Raw genomic sequence first — 21,998 nt, 5'->3', positions numbered from 1 at the left:
TGCCTTCTGAAAAAAATTACAGCGATGTCCACTCAAGATTTCACATTGATGCAAAGATTTACCACTTGCTTTTAAGTTCCAAAATGTAAAATTGCATCCTTAACAAAATTTAAATCTTATGACTTAAGCGTCAATGCGTCTCAACGTGATTCAATCAATCCATACAAGAGCTTGCTTGTAAGAATTTGTGAGAATATGTAATGTGATGATTTCATAGGCTCAATAGTAGGTAAAACAACTGGCGAACTCTGAAAATATAATGTAATTGGATAGATAAAAAAAATCTATTCACCAAGTGGCAGTAGGAGATAGCAAAGTTGGCTCCTTCTGGCAAAAGAGTTGAATGGCCAGGAAGAAGGATGGAGGAAGAGGACTGGTGAGGTCTGGGAAATGGAGAGAGTTTGGAATAGTTGCCCAGAACACCAAGAGAGGGAAGATTTATTGGTTGGGATGAGAAGGAAAGAATGTAGGAAAGACTCTCCATATGACACACACAGGACCACAAAGACAAGATTAGATGAATTACACCACAGCAGTCATTTTTCCTATCCTCCAAATGCATGTGGAATGGGAAGGTATGGTAATATGGGGTAAAATCCTGACTGCTAAGTCTCCCATGACCTGCGGTTCTGGGTGACTTTTCTGAGCTCTCACCATTTTTAAACCTTGTCTGTCTTTTTCCTTCATCCCTCTTCCTTCGTGTTCAATCCTTCTGTCAGAATAAAGAGCCACTGGCCCTGAAAGCTTGCACATTTACTTATCCTTTATATATGTTTTCTCCTTCTGCCACTTAGCGAGTAGATTTTTTTAAATCTATTTTTCATTAAAATGGCAAAGTTTGGTTCATTTGTTGGATACTGGGAAAATGTAGTCAGTCTCCAAAGGAGATTGCTCACAAAACATGCATTTGACTTATTGTAGAATACTGCTCAAGCATGGAGGACCCACATCCTAGAATATTGCTCAAGCATAGAGGATCCATACCAGATTGAACTTACAAAATACAGAGAGGCACAAATGGTTGTTGGGGTTGATCTGGTGGAAGAGACCAGACGGCGAGGTCATCGGTCTCATCAGATTAGGGAAGGATGGGGAAGGAAGTCGGCCGTGCCCTTTCAAAGGAACCATCCTGGCATTTACCTGAAGCAATTTAGGAAAATTATGGGAAAACCTAAATCAGGATGGCCAGACATGGGATTGTACCATTGTCCTCTCAAATGTGAGTCCCGTGTGCTAATCACTGCACCAACTCGCTAGGTACCACAAATGGTTAAAGATTTATTTGACCTACAGGACAGTGTTACCAAAGCACTGAAAAATATGAACTAGCAAACATTTAAAGATACACACTAACCATCCCACGAAAGCCAACCTACAAACTTTCAAGAACCAGAATTAAGTGAAGAATTTAGGAATGTACTTCAGTCCTCTCCATAATGCACACACGGAGCTCACAAAAACAAGATTACACTAATTCCAGTGGAGGATCATTTTCCCATCCTCCACATGCACATCAAATGGGAAGATATGTTAATATGTGGTATGTTCAGAAAACTCTGCCATGCACTTTAAAGTGGTCTGCAGTATATGGACATAGACACAAAAAGGGGCTGCCTGATAAGTGTATACCTTCCAGCAAAAACTGAAGGTAAAATTCATTTCAACACAGTACTGTTAGTGAAGTATTTTTTTTTTTTTTTCACTCATACATTTTTCAGCTCATTATGTGTTATTTTGACCGAGTTTGTAATTTGTTATTTTCAACAACCCTACACACAATGACTACATCCAGGTCTTTATCTGTCTTACAAATAGCTTTCTACTGATTAGTGTCCACATTCTCTCATGATATACACACCTAGTTATGCAATAATTTTTAATGCTTTTTAAAGTGTACGCAGAATACCACGGTTGGTAGATGCGCAGATGGCAGGGCAGGCGTGGGGAGAGCAGTAATGGTGGGGGCTGTGGGGAGGTATTGTAGGAAAAACGCCAAGTGCTGAAGGGGAAGTACTGTTCTAAACTGACGTCTGAACTCTCAATTTTTGTAAATATTAAGCGGGGACCCTTCACACCCATACTTGCATGGTGACCATTCAAAAAAGATCTGTCATCTCTTCTTTGGTCAGTATCTAAAAATAATTCCACCTAGAACATAGCAATTTATTTTTGCCTCGTTTGTTAATCATTTGTAACTTTCAGAGAAGGTCACAACTAGGGAAAACCTACCCATTTCTCTTCTTGCCATGTTAAAATTTGCTTCTTTTGCCAAAACTCAGCAGAGACTACACAATCCACCCCACTAGCATGTTGTGCAGACGCAATTGTGACAGAATTCAGAGACAGTCATCTCTAAATTTGTTACTTGAGTTACAAAGGAAAAGTAAGGTCAGCATCTTATGAAAAAGCACATCCTCAGTACAAAATAAACATGTAAATACTTCGCTTACATAGTTCCAGAACCCATAGCCCTTCTCATTTCACTAGCTATCAATGGCTCTTAAAACTTACATTCGGTCATCAGAAAAGTCTATGGTTAGTGGAATAACATGGAAGATGATGAAGTTTTGCATAATAATAACACTCTTCTCTGTGTGTGCTATCATTTGCCACAATCTCATTTTGACATCTCAAACTGTTTATGAAATATGAGGAATGTTCTGGATATTTCATTCTGGCTTCAACACTCATGTGGTGTGATCACAAATGAGTGCACTACGTCAGATCAATTTTCTCGAGATTGGTGACAGACAGAGATCTCCACCCACGTCTAAAGAAAAATTCAATATGTTAGCTAAATTTCATACACAGCAACATATTAAGTAATATGCACCAAATGCAAAATCATTGTGATCCCTATTTTTCATTTTAAACTTTTTTGAATTTCGTGCAGTGTATTACTTCCACATAAATATCACAATAACTATGACTGTTATTGAAATGATGGGCGTGTTATAATGAATGTGACATATAAAGCTAGAAGTAACACAAAAATGAAACTTTTTAACCAAATAGTTTCTGTAAAATTGTTTGAGAAAGACTGCAGGGTGCGCACATTGCTTCTGCCATCGCTGACCAGCCAAAAGATGGCAAATGTTTGTCGTCCTCCCCTTCTGAACAAATGAATGAACTCGCCCAGCACTTTGGATGAAAAGTGGTCACTATGCATCAGCTACCATATCCTGCACAATCTGCTTGTTTGACTAAGAGTTGTATTTTGAAACATACTTAATTCACTGCAGTGCTCCCTAACCCTCTCTCCAGTGTACACATGCCTGTAATGATTCTTAATGAAAGGGTTACAACTGTTTCTGTGATCAGATACTGTGGTTTATTACTAGAAATAAAGTTGAGCGGTCTAAGGCACTGCAGTCATGGACTGTGTGGCTGGTCCCGGCAGAGGTTCAAGTCCTCCCTCGGGCATGGGTGTGTGTGTTTGTCCTTAGGATGATCTAGGTTAAGTAGTGTGTAAGCGTAGGGACTGATGACCTTAGCAGTTAAGTCCCATAAGATTTCACACACATTTGAACATTTTTGAACAAGCAATAAAATATAAAATGTTACTTCAGAAGTGGAAATGACACCAGAGACCAAAATTTGCATTGAACAGACATGATAGAGAACAGCACGGAAATAGAAAATGTACTACTTGAAGATATAGATTTCTCTCTGCAATACACTGGAAATATTAGAAGCAAGTTTAACAGTGACTGTTTATGGTGTTACTTTTGTTTATAAAAATGTTATATAGGCTGCAATCATGGGCCATGCTCGCACATTTTAATGTAATATGTGGTGTTGATTAATTGGTGGAAAAGACTCTAGATACAGTTATCCGAACAACAGAAGTTTATGGTGTGAAGATTTATATCACAGGCAAAGTGTAAACATCATCTGCTAAGTCACAATGTGGACGAGGGTGTGAGTTAAGTGATTGTGAAGGACTGTCATTGAAGAAGATAATCACAAAAAAAAAAAAAAAAAAATAAGAGGAAGACAGATGCAAAAGTCACTGCAGGAATAAATGTCACACTTGCGAACCCCGTCAGCAGCAAAATAACATGAAGGGAGCTCCGTGAGCAGAAAATTGCAAGAAGAGCTGCAGTTCCAAAACCACTCATCAGTGTTGCAAATGCCCATAACAGGAAAATGTGGTGCTGAAGCCATAAAACCTGGGCTTTGGAGAAATGGAAGAAAGTTTTTTGGTCAGATGTGTCTTGGTGCATACTGTTTCCCATGTCTGGCTGAGTTTAAGTCCCAAGAGTGATACATGGTAGGGGTCTGGTGATGATTTGGGCAGCCACAGTATGATATTCTATGAGATAGTATGATATTCATGGTTACTCTACAAAGTCGCATTATATGGTAGTCAAGGATTATATGGCCATTGTGGTTGTGGCTCATCAGGTCTATCCCATGGTACAACATTTGTTTCCCAATGTTGATGCTGAGTTCCAAGATGACAGGAACTCTTTTCACATGGCTCGGATCATTCAAGACTGGTTTTGTGAGCACAAGGATGAATTGTCACATCTCCCCTGGACACGTCAAAGACCAGATCTCAGTATCGTTGAACCTATACTTATCCATTCTGAGATGACTGCAAGCTGTTTCGAAAGCTAATGCTTTTCCTACACCATATTAGGAGTGGTAATACGTTATCCATTCAACTGGAAGCTGTTTTGAATGCCAACAGTTTTCCCACACTGTATTAGGCATGGTAATGTGTTGTTTTCTTGGTGTTTCCATATTTTTGTCCACCTCCTGTATATGATTCAATGATAACATTCTTCACTTAAAACACAGCACCAGGATAAGAAACCACAATATATTAAGTTATAGGAACAAATAACCCTTCTAAATGTAACACTTCTCTGCAACCTGTAGTCCAACAAACAGACAATAAAAATTCAGGTGATCAATTCTCAGACTACTCTAGGTAATAAGTCTGTTAGCAGACAGGATGAGAATAATCAACTAAGTTAACTTGGACTGAATACATGAGAAATTGTGATTTCTCCCACCCTTATTGCCCTACAATGCAGACATAATAACCTCCAGGAATTGTCCAGAACAAGTGAACTTGGGAAGTTATTTTTAATGTTTTTATGGCTAACCTAAAACAAAAAAGAGACAAATATTTCTTTAAAGCTGGTAACGATTAAGACTATCATCAAGGAAAATTTTGGTATAGAAAATTACAGTAGTTAGCATCATCATATGGAATGTTAGGTCAATTCTTTCCAATAATGAAGACCTCGGAACAAATTAGTGGGGCGCAAGACTTACACTGTAGCTATATACAAATCATGATTGAGACCATCATGTTACAAAAGATTTAACCATTATCATTTAATACAGTATACAACGAAGGATGGCGGAACTATCTTTAAACACTGATTTTATGTAAGTTCAACTTCAAATACTGATTTAGGATTTCCAGGTAGTTTCAGCTGAAGTGGAAGTAGGAACCCCAGAAACGTACATTGTTCAAGTGTACAAACCACCTAGAATTTAAATGAAAAGAGGACATTGGTGCAGTTTTATTAGACATCTGTCAAATTTATTTATTGTTCATGATGATTTCAGATAGCTCTGTTTTGCATTGGGCACTCTTGTTAACAATTAGAACTGACACGAACTGGTGACTCTCACAGAAGACAATAATTTAATTACAGTCAACTTTATCGAGCAGTGGTTAACAATAATATATTTACAATTAATTTCTATTGTTCTCATTATGCTCTTTACAGAAAACACATTCGATTCTCTTGGTTCTGACCACTTTTCCACTGAAATTCAATCAGATTTTCAATCACATCAAATAAGGAGTATGGAGCTGATAGGAGTCAAATGTAGCTTCTTGGCCAAAGTACTACATGATCACAGAAGACCTGGTGAGAGACACTGAGCTAATGAATGCCATCTCTCAATAAACATTGCAAGAAAGTAATGAATTCAGGGAACAAGACAGCATGTGGTTCTATGCCTCAAACGAATGGAGGACTTAAAAATGATGAAGTCAGTCTCTCTGGTCGTGTCAGACAAAGTTGAAACAACTGGCACAGTGTTGGCTGAGATCCAATGAATATTGCAATAGTCAAATACTACAAAATTAACTCTCCTACAAATGGATAAGAGTAAACATAAGGAAAAAGACTAAACAGGAGAAAAAACACAGATGCAAATGATTATGCAATTTGCTGAACAGTGTTGAGCGTATCTTTCGTTGAAATATTTTTTATGAAATATTTTCAGGTGTTCAGCTCAAAACATGAATGCAAACTTGGTATCACAACTGCCAATAGGACATGACAAAAATTCTGATACTTCTACTGATGCATGGTTATATTTAATCAGTCACAACACTGTGGAAAATTCCCCATTGAATTCCAGTTTAACCGTCAAAATTGTGCCTAGGGATCCAGTATTATCCAAGAATAAACAGCACATTCAATCAGGGTGGTTTATAGGTTAACAGTTGATGAACCAACCGGAAATCAAATCTTACTAGCAGATGAGACAGACTTTCACTGTCTAAGTGGGTTTCATTCTGGTACTTTCACAAACATGAAAGACACGAATAGTTATTCCCAACAGTCTTAAACCCAAAGTCCTTCAACTGCTACACAATGCCACTGGGGCATCATATGTACCACGTACTTTGCCAGAGAGTATTGCTACTGGAGAAATATAGATAGAGACATAGAAACAATGCTAGCTAAATGCCACTTACACTAAAAATATCAGTCAGCTCCTCTTCAACAATATTTTCTGTGGACACAGGCATCTGAACCCTGGTCACATTTAGACATACACTTTATTGCACCATTTTTAGGAACCTACTGGTCGATTATCATCAATATATTTTCAAAATTTCCTTATGTCAAACAATGTCATCGATTACTTCTATGAAAACAGTTCAGGCTTTGTCAACGACTTTCTCCACTGAAGAGTTGCCAAAGTCAATAGTTATGGGAAATACTATTAAGTTATCACCTCAGGAGATCAAACTTTTTTGTGGAGGAAATGGCATTTCATATTTCAAAACCACACCATTTCATTCTCAAGCCTACAGGCTTACTGAAAGATTTGTATGGGCTTTCAAGTCTCACATGACAAAGCTCACTCAGTAGTACATTACAGAAAATGCAGTGTTAATATTTCTTCCTGCATACAGAGCCACTCCAACAGACAAAATCTCCAGCTGAAAAATTTCTAGGGAGGCCATACCGAATTTTAATGTCACTTTTAAAGCCACTCTTGCATCCACAGACGGAAGTTTTTTCTTTCCGTCTTTTTTAAGTAAATGATCACGTATTTATTACTATGTAGAAATATGGAAACAAATATTGTGTACCAAGAAAAGCCATTCAGCAGCTCAGCAATATTATGTATAAAGTTCAAATTATGGCTGGTGTAAAAATGTGCTATAGAAATCAAATGAGGTTGCTATGCAGTCATGCACATATAGGCAGAATTCCTAGGCTGCTATTTAACAAGTGAGGTAGGGCTGCGGTTGGCACACTGGACTCACATCCGGGAGAACTACAGTTCAAATCCGTATTCGGTCATCCAGATTTAGGTTTCCCAGGATTTCCCTGAACTGCTCCAGGCAAATGCTGGGATGGTACCTATGAAAGGGCATGGCCAATTTCCTTCCACACCCCTGACACAATCCGACCTTGTGCTCTTCCTCTAATGACCTTGATGCTGAGGGATGTTAAACCCAATATTTCTTCTTTCCTTCTTCCCAGGCTGTTCTCTTTTTCAGGCTCATGCGACTTTTAATGCAGGCAGCTGTCTTGGGAACTTGCATTTGCAGCCGGCAGCTAAAACTGACTTAATCCAACTGTAGCCAACCGATAAAGGCCAGACAGAGGTGGTCATCATGTCTCATTCCACAGAAGATGGGAGTAGATGTGGCAAACTGCTCGAACAACCACCCCCTCATTGAGGTTTTGGATCCTGTTTTCCTTGGTGTTGCAGGCAAATGCCAAGGGGAGTAACAATGTTTTCATGTACCAAATACATGAGTCTGCAAGAATGGAAGTATGAAGCTAATGAAGCCATAAAACTGGATACTGTGAATCCCAATCACTTTGCAACTGATTCACCCCATGAGAGGTATACCGCATCTGTAATTAGTTATGGTACACAGCTGTATCTGCAGAGGGCACCACTTGCTAGGAATTCTCCAATCATGGCACCATTTAGCTATGGTCCATCACCACACAGACAGAAAACTTAACAGGAACTACATTATGTGAAACAAATACTAACAAAGAGATAGAGGGGCTGGCAAGCACTTACCTCAGCTCAGTACAGCTGATAGATACACAAAAAACAGAACCAAAATTTACGTTCCTAGCTTTCGGAACAAATGTTCCTTCATCAGGGAGGAGAGAGGGGAAAGAAAGGGAAGAAGGGAAAGTAGTTTCAGTTACTCACAACCCAGGTTATGAAGCAACAGGGAAAGGAAAACAGGGAGGGTAGCAAGGATGGAGGCATGGTTGTCAGAGGGAAGCCAAATATATTCTACTGTAAGTACTGTGCCAGCTTCAAACCAAAGAGGATGCATACAGAAGTAAAGAGGTATATAGTATAAAGATAAACACAACTATGTAGGATGAAAAGATGCATGAATGGCTAAAGAGGAAAGGGAAAGAGGAGAAGACTGAAGAGTAAATGGGAGTGAGGTGGTTTAACCTAGGTTCAGTCCAGGGGGATGGCGGGATGAAAGGATGTGTTGGAGTGCAAGTTCCCATCTCCGTAGTTCAGACGGACTGGTGTTGGGTGGGAGAAGCCAAATGGCACATACAGTGTAGCAGGTTCCTAGGTCCCTAGAATTATGCTGGATGGCATGCTCCGATACTGGGTATTGGACATCTCCTAGGCGGACAGTTCGTCTGTGTCTGTTCATGCGCTCAGCCAGTTTAGTTGTTGTCATACCGATGTAAAAGGCTGTGCAGTGCAGGCATGACAGTTGATAAATGACATGTGTAGTTTCACATGTGGCCCTGCCTTGAATTTTTTTTACCAGTAGCGGGGCTGGAGTAGGTAGTTGTGGGGGGATGCATGGGGCAGGTTTTGCAGCGGGGTCGGTTACAGGGGTAGGAACCGCTGGGTAGAGAAGGTAGTCTGGGAATATTGTAGGGTTTAACAAGGATGTTACGGAGGTCAGGGGGGCAACGAAAGGCAACTCTGGGTGGTGTGGGGAGAATTTTGTCAAGGGATGATCTCATTTCAGGGGTTGACTTGAGAAAGTCATATCCCTGGCGGAGTAATCTGTTGATGTTTTCGAGGCCAGGATAATATTGGGTGACAAGGGGGATGCTTCTGTGTGGTCTGGGGATAGGAACATTGTTGTTGGACGGGGAGGAATGTATTGCTCGGGAGATCTGTTTGTGGACAAGGTCTGCAGGATAGTTGCGGGAGAGGAAAGCACTGGTTAGGTTACTGGTGTAATTGTTGAGGGATTCGTCACTGGAGCAGATATGTTTGCCACGAATACCTAGGCTGTAGGGAAGGGAGCGTTTGATGTGGAATGGATGGCAGCTATCAAAGTGAAGGTACTGTTGTTTGTTTGTGGGTTTGATATGGACAGAGGTGTGGATGTGAGCTTCAACAAGATGAAGGTCAACATCCAGGAAGGTAGCTTGGGTTTTGGAGAAGGCCCAGGTGAAATTCAGATTCGAAAAGGAGTTGAGGTTATGGAGGAAATTAAGGAGTGTTTCTTCACCATGAGTCCAGACCACAAAGATGTCATCTATAAACCTATACCAGGCCAGGGGAAGCAGCTGTTGGGTCTTCAGGAAAGCCTCCTCCATGCGGCCCATGAAGAGGTTGGCATAGGACGGAGCCATCCTGGTTCCCATGGCCGTTCCCCTCATTTGTTTGTAGGTCTGGCCTTCGAAAGTGAAGTAATTATGGGTGAGGATGAAGTTGGTAAGTGTGATAAGGAACGAGTTTTTGGAAGATCTTCAGGTGGGCGTTGGGAGAGGTAGTGCTCAAGGGCAGAGAGACCATGGGTATGTGGGATGTTTGTGTAAAGGGATGTAGCATCTATGGTGACAAGAAAGGTTTCAGGTGGGAGAGGAGTGGGAATGGATTTGAGGCGTTCTAGGAAGTGGTTTGTGTCTTTGATGTAGGATGGGAGTCTGCGGGTGATAGGTTGGAGGTGTTGGTCTACCAGACCTGAGATACATTCTGTTGGGGCTTTGAAGCCTGCCACAATGGGACGGCCAGGATGGTTCTCTTTGTGGATTTTGGGTAATAGGTAGAAGGTAGGGGTACGTGGCTCAGGTGGAGTGAGTAAGTCTATGGAAGCCGTTGTGAGGCCTTGTGAGGGACCTTGGATTTTTAGGATTTTCTGCAGCTCAGACTGGATGGAGGGAATGGGATCCTGGGTAACAGCTTTGTAGGTTGAGGTGTCGGAGAGTTGACGCAGTCCTTCTGCCACATACTCCACACGGTCAAGTACGACAGTTGTGGAGCCTTTATCCGCCGGGAGGATGACAATAGAGCGGTCTATTTTCAGCTCCTTAATGGCACGGGATTCAGCTGGGGTGATGTTGGGGGTTGTCGGGATGTTCTGGATGTTTTGGTTAAATTTTGGTTCTGTTTTTTGTGTATCTATTGGCTGTACTGAGCTGAGGTAAGTACTTGCCAGCCCCTCTATCTCTTTGTTAGTATTTGTTTCACATCTTTATATGAGATTTTCCATTAATCATTTAGAACTACAGTACGCTTCCATCACAAGACTTACAAGTAGTACAATCCATCCACCAATAATTAGGTCTGCCTGCACAGATGGTGGGTACATGAGGAATGACTCCTTTCATAAGCAAAACAGTTCACAGCCAAACATTCATCCACCAAGCACAGATAAAAAGTGGTCGCACACCTTCACTCAGTCAGTCGTTGCAGATAAGCAGTTGTTGCCAATCACCAGTTACTGAAAAGTTACCACAGTCACAGCTCAGCAGCTGTCAATGAGTTTTCATCAGATAGTCAATGTCTAGTGTTGAAGTGTGTATCATTTACTCAGCCTGAACTTCAAACCATCTCCACACAGCAGTCCAGGCAGAGTGACTACTAGGACAGTCAACATTCACTGAGTTAGGTTAGACCAACACCCAGAACATTTACAACAGTGCTACACTGTAGTAAAATGAGTATTTATTTTGGAAAAAAATTTTAATAAATTATTATTAATCATATCTATTTGTGTTGTCCAACTTTTTTTTGTAGTAGTGATCACACTGTGACAAGACAAGCATGTAAATACACTGTCTAGATATAGCAACTACTTTTCTGGTGTAGAGCTTCCATATTGGGTGCCAAAACTATTTCGTGAATACTACAAATGTATTATATAAGTATGTGATAACATAAGGAAGTTTATGCAGTAGGTTAATATTAATTTTAAAAATGTAGAGCAGGTGACTGTGATGTCTTATTGGGCCAAATGTTGACAAAAATAAAAAGAGCATTTGTAGTGGTCATTTCCATATGTCCACTAGATTGCTGCTCAATGGCTGACAATTTTTCGCCAATGATCCTAGCATAGTTTATAAAATAACAGCAGATGTGTGTTGACATGATATAAGTATGAACTCATTACCATCTTTGAGCCATACGTGAAAAAGGGAGGGGAGAGGGGAGTTCAGACCATGCAGTGTCTGTGTATAGAGTAATATAGCTGTAAGGGGGAACACAGGTCCTTGTGTTTTTGTGTTTTTTCATAAAGGATTTGTCTTTGCAAGTGTACAGGGATGATGTCTTTGGTGATTAAGTATATGCTTACAGTGGTCCAAAAATTATAACCTCATTTAAGAAAAATACACATCATAAAAAAATGCAAGTCTCGTAATCTGGGCTACTAATAATTCAATTAGCTAATATTTATTAATTTATACTATAAAATCTCCAAGTTCTTACTGGTAAGTACAAGCTCTCTCTCTATACATACAAGGTGCAACAGTAAAGTAATGAGACTGATGTGAAAAAAAATTGTTGCTTACCATTTTAGGCAAGTTTAGTATTGTCTCCTTCAAAGTGTTCCCTTCTGATTGCATACATTTTTTCCAGCGCTTCAGCCATTGATGGTAACATTTATGGAACTCATCTTCTGTAATATCCTCCAAGACCCTCGTCACAGCTTTTTTGACATCTTGTGTTTTTTGAATATGGTGTCCCTTGACCACCGTTTGACTCTTGGAAACAGAAAAAAGTCGCACAGAGTGATATCTGGTTAATAAGGTGGCTGTGGTAGTGCTGAAATTTGTTTTGAGGTTAAAAATTGCTGTACTGATAGAGCAGTATGGGATGGTGCATTATTGTGACGCAGCATCCAATTATTAGCAATGTTGGCACGGACACGAAGAACACTTTTACGAAGTCTATCTAAAATTTCTTTGCAGTAATATTGGTTAACTGTTTGTCCAGGAGGCACCCACTCTTTATGAACAATTCCCTTGGAATCAAAGAAGCACACAAGCATCCATTTCACTTTTGACTTTGACATCCGAACTTTTTTTGGTCTGGGTGATCCCTTTGAGCACCATTGCTAACTTTCGCATTTTGTCTCTGGATCATACTGAAAAAACCAACTTTTATCGCCAGTGATAACAAGGCTCAGTAATTCTGGATTGATTTCCGTTTGCTCTAAAAGATCGGCTGCCACATTTTTCCATGTTTCTCGCTGCTATGGTGTGAGATTTTTGGGGATCATTTTTGCACATATCTTTCTCATACCAAGATCTTCAGTTATTATCAGACAAACCATTTCTCAATTGATGTTCAGTTCTTCTGAAATCATTTTCATGGATAATCTTCGATCAGATAGTACGAGTTCATGCACCCTGGCCAAGTTGGCATCCATCCGTGAGGTTGATGGTTGTCCACTGCGGTCTTCATCTTCAACATTCCTTCTGCCTTCACTAAACATTTTATGCCAACGAAAAACTTCAGCTCTTGATATAACCTCCTTTCCAAAAGCCTTCTGAAGTTTACTGTAAATTGTCGTCACGATTTCACCCAATTTAACACAAGAAGAAATGGCATACCGTTGCGCAATATTATGCAGTTCCATTTCTGTGACAAGAGACACAAACACGTGCTAACTTATTACAGCACTACTCATGACTGAGCAGTTGCATCGATGTGCCGCTTGTATAAGAAACAGCTTATGGACCAAGGTCAAAGATATTGTGTCTACGAAAGCCTGCAGGGTTGCCACATCTTGCAAAGAGAATCAGTCTCATTACTTTATTGTAGCACCTCACATAAACCAATAGTTTTATTCCCACTTATTGTGCAACAATTTAAGTTAGGATGAAAACAACATGGGCCTACATACCTGGGACAATAGCTACAGTCTTCAAAGCTCGAAGGACCCTGAAAGTTCTCAAGGCAGCCAGGTTTCCTAGATCTATCCCCATGGTAACATAACTGAAAACGAAATGACATACAGAGATTAGGATTGATACTTGTGTGAATCAGATGTACGTAATCTACATTATAAACATCCACTGCAGGAAAATGCTGTCATGATGTACTACTTGCTGTCATATCAGCATGTGCAATCTTTATGTGCAAGGAATAGCATATGGTCTGAATTAAATTAACAACGCGTCACAAAACATAAAATCATATCTAGCCAGTACATAAAACAGAATACATATTTTACTATTTTGTAGAAATGAGTGCATACAAGTGAAAAACAGAGCAAAACAACCATGCACTATTTTCTGGAGTATGCCATAACATGTTATGGCAACTTACGAAGATTTGTAACAAATCAAACCATTATTACCAAGACAATAGGATGCTTAAAAATGCCGAACAAATAATTAAGAAATTTTAAACTGTTTCTCAAATAATCAGATTCAGCTTTGTATCATTTAAGATCTATCAAGTACCTCTTTCAGAAAACTATTAATAGTTTTTCTTATAATTCTGCCGTTTTATTTATCCTCATTTAACACACTGTGTTTCAAAATGCACAGCAGGTACACTCCGTTAGCTAAGAGACTTCCTTTTTCTTTTCCTCTTTCCACAAGTGATTAATTACAAGAAAGAACAAAATAGGTCAAGCAATATTGATAAAAATTTTCTATACTTTATCTGATGTCTACATTATTCTAGTAATTTAATGGTTACATATATACTCCTCAAATTGAAGCTAATGAGCTTCGGTGAAAAATGGAAATCTAGCAGTTTTACTGGTAAAGATTTAGTTGTGATGATTTATCAGTGTTGTATCAAATGGGTAACTGAAGGGCTGATAAGTGTTCATAGAGTGAAGAATTATGTTTCTGTTGTTATGTGAGAGTGTGAAATGAAAAGAAAGGGTTAGCCAAAATCTCTCACTCCTTTCAAAAAATGGAAACCAGGCTGATTAGTTTACTGTCCACATATGGCTAATGGATTACCATCAACAGAGGCTTATGCTCTATCCCCATAATACATGAGAACTTTCGTATTAGAGGATACTGACACCAAATATGCTGTTCAGGGACAGTGTGTCACTGTATCTCCCCCATTTATCACACAAATTAGAACAACAAAATTTCCTTGCTTGACAGCTACAAGGACTGTACCAAAGTGATGTGAAAACATTGTGCTCAATTAATTCTGAATAAATTTTGATCACTCACACAGAAAAGGTAACCAGAATGACCCTTGCTCTATACAGGTGTTACATAATCTTTCTTTTGTCTGCAGATAAATAATGGCTTCTGAGCAGAAGCAATATATTATCATTGAGTTCCTGATGAAGGAGATGTGGTAGCTGTTCCAGATTCACAAAAGGGTACTGATGTGTACTGAGATGACACATACACAAGAGCAATATGCATAGGGGTATGAAGAAAGTTACAAAAGGAGAAAATCTACACTAAAGGCCAACAGTGTAGTGGGAAACAATCAACTGTGATTTTGAGTTCAACAATAGTGTAAATACACCACTCCAATTACTTGTGCAATTCAACCATTTACATCAGATAATACAGATGTTATGGCCACTTTTGTATTTCTTAAGGTCCATATTTCTTAAGGTCTCGTATCTCCGAGGTAAATCACAGCTATATCACAACAATTCAGCAGGTTTGTCTGCAAAAGTAAGTGAACCCAAAAGAAAAATCAAGTCTAACAAAATACAAAACCCAAGAGACCAGTTACCAGTTGCCTGAAAAGAAGCAATTGGAGCAGAGCTAACAGAAACACAAAAGTCAAAAACCAAACATCACAATGCCACTAGCTGAAGGTACTTTCTTTTTCATTGTTTCTATTACCCCCATTTCATTTACTTCAATTCACTGACTGATAACTTTTCTGCATATTGATACGCATGTCTGCAGGTGAGTGCAGTCCTATCAATTATTTTCAATTGTGTAAAGCAGTAACACCAACTTCATTTCAGAACGACTGAAGCGCCTAGAACCGCACGGCCACACCGTCCGGCACTTCTATTAGAGACCAAATTAATTACAGAACTGTATTTCACACTGCCCAGCCCCCAGAAATGGTAATGAATGATAGTTCAATAAAAGATGCAAAATATGACAACAGTTCCTATACACAACTTACAAACAAAGTTAAGTTTTCCTGTTGCTGCTGCAAAAAAGTCCTTTTGACGAGTACACACACAGAAATATTGTCTCATTGAAACCACAATCAAGTCCAAATCTGAATGTAGGTTCATCAATGAGGCACAACACTTAGCACTGAAAGCATATTTATTACTGACACCAACGTATAGGCAGAACAGAAATGATCTCCTGGACAGAGTGTGGAGCAGTTTACACAAACATCAAATATTCCAGACTGCTGATATTCATACAAACATTACAAATATAAGACTTATCAAGAACCTTTCAGAAAGTATAAATATTAAATAACAAATAATTTCTGGGGGCCACATTTGTATGGTGACTCGCAGCATGCCAGCCAACAATGCTAACCAATACATCCCACTGCATTCACCACAGCTTGTGGCAGTGTTCCATCTCCTGGAGAAACACTGATTTGCTGTTTCAAAAGACCTTCTGGAGCCAACTACAGTACCTTGGAGGTAGATCCTGTCAGAGGTCATTTGAACTGAGGCACTAGTGGATCCTCGTGTTCTTGGCATGTTGTTACATCCTCTTCACTATGATGAGCATCAATGGTAGCTCCCCCCACTGAAGCTTCATGATTTTTGATGGGTCTTCAGTTTCCTTAAATGTCTCATCATTGATCTGCATCTCTAGACTGTAATAGGGCTTCATGCGGAGGACATGGACAATGTCTCTGTGGTTTTGTGTTCTTGATGAACAATTACAGTCCTCGACTTCTTATGTGACATCTGACAAGTGATGAAGGATACCATAGGCTCAAAGTAGCACTTTAATAACATTTCCGATTTTTTCACTTTGCACACAGGTGTAAAAATCCCTATCAAATCACCTGGGCCGTAACTCACTGGGCTGGTGCTTGGCATTATAGTGCTCTCCGTCTTTCTCTTGAGTGCCCAGTGTCTGTATGTGAGCCAGCTGTCATGTTTCTTTCGTCCTGGAGATGAGATGTTTGATGTAGTCATCCTGACAATCGTCTGGTTGAAACATTGTCGTTTCAGCCTCACGAACGTGGAACTACAATAACAGTATGAACCTGCAGTATCTTGCTTCACTCTGCTGTATGTGAATGTCATGATTGGCAGTACTTTATCCGAGTTAGGCATGAATGTACATCAAGAGCATATTGGCAATGTCATATTAAAGCATTCTGTAAGGCCATTTGTCTGTGGATGGTAGGGAGTTGACATCCTGTGGGTATTGTTGCAAGTTGAAATTACCCCTGATACTAGTTTCAACTGAAAAACATTTCCATGAACTGAGATCATCACATAGGATGCTCTGTGCTTTAAAATCGTGTCTTTTATAAGAAAAAGGACTTTTGCAATTTCTAGAGCTTCAGTAGTCGGCACAGCATTGGTGTCAGCATAATGTGTGAGGTGGTCAGCGCAGACTATTATCCATCAATTCCTGTTCGTCGATTTTACGAACTTCCCCGGAACATCAGATCCAGTTTGGCAGAATGGCTTTATTGCGGGCAGGACTGGAACCAGATGCCCAAGAGGTAACTGGGGCACATGCTTCAATCACTGGTATTCCTTACATTAGCTCACATAGTGTCTAACAAATCAGTAGAAACCTGGCCAGTGGTACCTCCATCTGATTCTGTGTAGAGTCTTCATGAATTCAAGGTGAGCAGAGATTGCAGCATCACCAAAATACTTTAGGATAGCTGGTTGTAGATGAGCTGGAAATGCGAGAAATCATTTCTGCCTCACTGGGTCATAACCCCTCCAATATTTAGTGCATGGAATTCTCCACTGGTCAGTTCTTCTTTCTTCAAAGCTTCTACAGTTTTCAGCAATGCTAGATCACCCCTCTGTTCAGCAGAAGTGCAATTTAATGCAGCGGTGACAGAGATTTCATCCACACTGCTGTGTTCCAACAATGGATTCCCTGAAAAACAGTTGGCATCCTTGTGTTTGTGTCCACTTTTGTACACGACTGTGATGTCATACTCCTGCTGCCTCAGAGCCTACCTCACCAATCGACCCAGTGGATCGTCAGACTAGTCAGCCACCTTAAAGAATGGTAATCTGTCACAATGGTGAATGGTATGTCAAATAAATATGGCTAGAACTTGTTGACTGGCCAAAAAACTTCAAGGCACTCTCTCTCTGTTGTAGAAGCGTCCATCTCAGACTTGTACTCTACAATCATAAGCTATCATCTTTTCAGCACCTTCCTGAATTTGCACTAGAACTGCACCTATCCTATAACTGCTAGCACCAGATCTGTCTTTGCAATCTCATTATACAATGCCAGGACTGGAGAAGATGTTACCACCTCCTTAAGGACAAGGGAAGATCTTTCTTGGATCTCATTCCAGAATATCTTCCAACAATACTTCTTGCAAGGGCTAGGCCTAGTGATGCGGGCCGGGCAAATGCCCAGTGGGCAGGACATTTATAAATGGGCATTTGCCTGGGAATTTATCTAAAGCAGTATTAAATGCCCTAAATCTGGGCACACACACACACACACACACACACACACACACACACACACACACACACACACGTGTACACACATCACACATTGAACAGCTGTGTAGTGATAAGCCAGTATGAAAAAAAAGCATTGTCCTTGGGTCATCACTTTGCAATGTAACACACTTTAAATCCATGTAAAATCTCTGAATATTACTGATGAATGATTATTGATAATAAAATTATTACTGAATTGATTAAACAGCCGGCAAGTGTTTCTTGATACTGGATGCAGTCTTAAATGTTGAACTGTTTTCAGTGGGAAGAATACTTTATTATCAGATGTAGTGACATTTGAGACACAGTCTATAGTCTCTGTTGTCCATTATGGTGAATGGACATTGGCTAGTATGTACTTTTCAATTCAATAAACTTTACCAACAGCCGTATACTTTAGGTTATTTTATTTTATTTCGAATGCAGCCAGTTTCAGCAATTCATTTTTCCATCTTCAGGCCCCATACGCTTTTTTCGAATCAACGAGCTTACCGTACAGTGCCATAAAACTGGGTACTGTGAATCCCAGTTGTTATGCAACTGATTAATACAAAAGCGTGACACCAACTGCTTTCGTCTGAATCAGTTGCAAAGTGATTGGGATTCACGGTATCCAGTTTTATGGCACTGTACGGTAAGCTCGTTGATTCAAAAAAAGCATATGGGGCCTGAAGATAGCAAAATGAATTGCTGAAACTAGTTGCATTCGAAATAAAAGAAAATAACCTAATGTATACGGCTGTTGGTAAAATTGAAAAACAGACTATAGTTTTCTATTCTGCTCCTTTCTTTATCTACCTTTGTGTGACTGCACTGTTATGAAGATAAAATAATAACACTAACATAAAAATGATTTAATAACAAAGAATCAATGCTGAAGATGCTGGAATCATTCAATTCCAATACTAGTCGATTCCTAGAGAATTGGCAATTCTTGGACTCACGGAATCGAAATCGGCACGACTCATCCCTAATTAAAATCATTATGGAAAAACTTTTTGAGCTCTAATATTTTTACAGTAGTATAGTATATGTAAAAATACTACTTACAGGCTACCTACTTAATATAAACTGTACATTATTTCAGGAATTACTTTTAAAATTGAATTATGTTTTCTTTTTTATTGTGTGCTACCCCAAGAACTCACCTCATCAGAAATGTACTGTTACCTTTACAGTCCAATTACTTTCCCCTAACAACTCTTCCCTAACTCTCAAGCAGCTTTCTCAACTTGGTCACCCAACAATTACAGAAGCAGTGCTGCAAAACACCTTTTCCAATAAATAATATCATTTTAAAATTTGTTTATAAATACCACTTATCAATTAATCTTTAAAATGCATAAATGCCTGGGCATTTATCATGGGCATTTGCCCCAACTTAAAAACGCTCAGGCATTTTACATTGCTGGCCAGGCCTTGGTTCAGAAGTCCTTTATGAATTGCTGGAGGAATGAGCACATTCAGAGAGAAGTCCTCACATCACAAATGTGCCAAGGAATTAGAAAATCTGTGACTGCTCTTATTTCCTCAGGATCATGACAGACTCCATCATCATTCACTAGATACCCCAAGAGTTTTATTTCTTGGTCAGCGAAGACGCACTTTTTAGGATTCACACAGAGGCCTGCAGTCTGAAGACATTTCCACATGTCATCAGACAACTTAGATGTCCTTCAAACGCTAACAAAAAATGACAATGACATCCAGATAGGAAAGATATGTGGTCCATTTAAGATGTAGAAGCAGGTTGTCCATCATCGGTTCGAAAGTGGCTGCAGTGTTACACAGTTCAAACAGCATAACTTTAAACTCACAGTGCTATTTGGAGTTAGGAAGTCAGTCTTTCTCCAATCAGCATCCTCACTCTTGCTTCACTGGCAGTCTGTCTACATGTCCATAGCTTGCGTGCCCACCCAGAAGCTGCAGGGAGGCATGGGCTCTGCTGGGAAGGTGTGGGTAAACTGCAGATGTGCGAGCAGTCTTGCAGCTGGGCTGTAGTATATGTGGTAGTAATACACAGGGCAAGCCCAAGTGACCAAGTGTGACCAAACAAGTTGTGCAAGTACAGAACACATGCTATTGGGCCATCAGTCATGTTGTCTAAAGTGTTGACAGCTGGCTGCAGGAAGGCTGATGTTACACATGCCCGTGCCCAGTGGGGCAGTGTTGGTGCAACTAGCCCTAGGGTGTCATCAATGTGCAGAATGGGTAGACATCTTTCTTTGTGACTTTATTCAGTTGTCAGTAGTGCACACAGAAAAACCAAGTGCCAACCACATTCACAAGCACCATAGGAGAGGACCAAGGTTTCTCTGAAGGTTCAATGATGTCATCTTCTCCATTTCATCCTGTATTACCCATCTTTCAGCCAGGAACACTTTGTATAAGTACCAGCTAGTTCGTGAATGATCCCCAGAATTGATACAATGTTTTATCATAGGCCACTTGTCTGTCTTTTCTCCACACCAGATTTGAAAGAATGCAAAAACTGACGCACAATGGCTAGATCAATGACATTAAGCTGCCCTTCCTTGACTGATTCAGCTGATGCACCTACCTTTAAGGATGAGTTGTGGTCACTCATGACAATTAGTGATCCAAAGTTCTCCTTGACCACCAGCAATGCTTGTGATCTTCACTGGCATATGAATTTATTTTGTTAGCCTGAATAGCTTTTTGCAATCAACAAAAAGCTTCATCATTTAACTAATCATCTCAATTAACAACTTGAACTAATTTCACTGATGATGGCAGAATAACAACATCTTCAATAACAACACCTGCCGAGAACAATCTTTGTTATGTCTGCTTCTTAGAATAGCTCTGTCAATCTGAAGTCTGATCTTCCACAGTCTATGACTACTTGCAATGCCAGCAAGTAGCCCCATCCAAGAACAGCATTATGACTACATTCTGTTAAAATGACAAATTCGAAAGACTGCATTCAGTCATTGATAGTTATTATTGCAATATATGTTCCTGTCAACTGAACACCTTTTTCATTTTCAACTTTCAGCACAATCACTTTCAGATAACTGACGTAGTCTTCTTTACCTGATGACAATAAGCCTCCAATGTTACAGAAATTGAAGCTTCTGACTGGTGCCCCAATAAGTTGGCTGTCGATGATGACATCAATGACATTTCCTGTGATCTTGATGACTATCATCCATGCAGGTTGACTCGCTTAGTTTTTGTGAAGTAGATAAGTAGCTGGTTGACTCTCTGTCGTGACAGGAAACAGCTACAGCATGTTGGGGAGGAACCTTGTCCCAGATATGGCAATGAGCTCCATCTCACAGGTCAACAATAATTGTCTGCATTTGACTACCATGAATAAAACTGTTGTGATGCTGGAAATCTAGCAGTGCAGTAGTCACCAAAAACCCACCTTCTTTCTCTGCAGTAGTGTACAATGTGTACATGGCATCCACACTGGTGTTCTGTTCTCTGAAAATATGTTCTTCTTTGGGGTATTATACCTGGCATACGAATTGGTTATGCCTGTGTCAGTCACGTGATGGGTTGTCATTTGATGGTTGAGGCGTTAATTCCGAGGTGGCCCAGTCTACTCTTCCTGGTGCGTTCAGCTTAGGCTGGAGATTGGTGCTAAAGATTGATGGCTCTAAGCACTATGGGACTTAACATCTGAGGTCATCAGTCTCCTAGACATAGAACTATTTAAACCTAACTAACCTAAGGACATCACACACATTCATGCCCGAGGCAGGATTCGAACCCGCGACTGCAGCAGCAGCAGCGTGGTTCCGGACTGAAGTGCCTAGAACAGCTCGGCCACAGTGGCCGGCACTAAAGATTGATACACTTCCTGGATGTTCATTGTTATCTCATGACATATGGTGTTGACATTCATGGCTGCTATCTTTGT

The 21,998-nt window shown here is 40.0% G+C and overlaps 1 protein-coding gene across 1 annotated transcript in view; it reads right to left on the bottom strand.

Moving 5' to 3' along the window:
• Positions 1–21,998, bottom strand: part of LOC124709134 (sodium channel protein para) — an 878,324-nt gene that overhangs the window by 705,598 nt on the left and 150,728 nt on the right. Inside the window, exon 6 of the mRNA XM_047240797.1 lies at positions 13,364–13,455. Coding sequence (XP_047096753.1) covers positions 13,364–13,455 — 92 coding nt within the window. The remainder of the gene's footprint in view (positions 1–13,363; positions 13,456–21,998) is intronic.

Source organism: Schistocerca piceifrons, chromosome 7 (assembly GCF_021461385.2).
Source record: "Schistocerca piceifrons isolate TAMUIC-IGC-003096 chromosome 7, iqSchPice1.1, whole genome shotgun sequence".
Classification (NCBI taxonomy): domain Eukaryota; kingdom Metazoa; phylum Arthropoda; class Insecta; order Orthoptera; family Acrididae; genus Schistocerca; species Schistocerca piceifrons.
The sequence above is the reverse complement of the archived record's forward strand: the minus strand, read 5'-3'. Positions and strand labels throughout refer to the sequence as shown.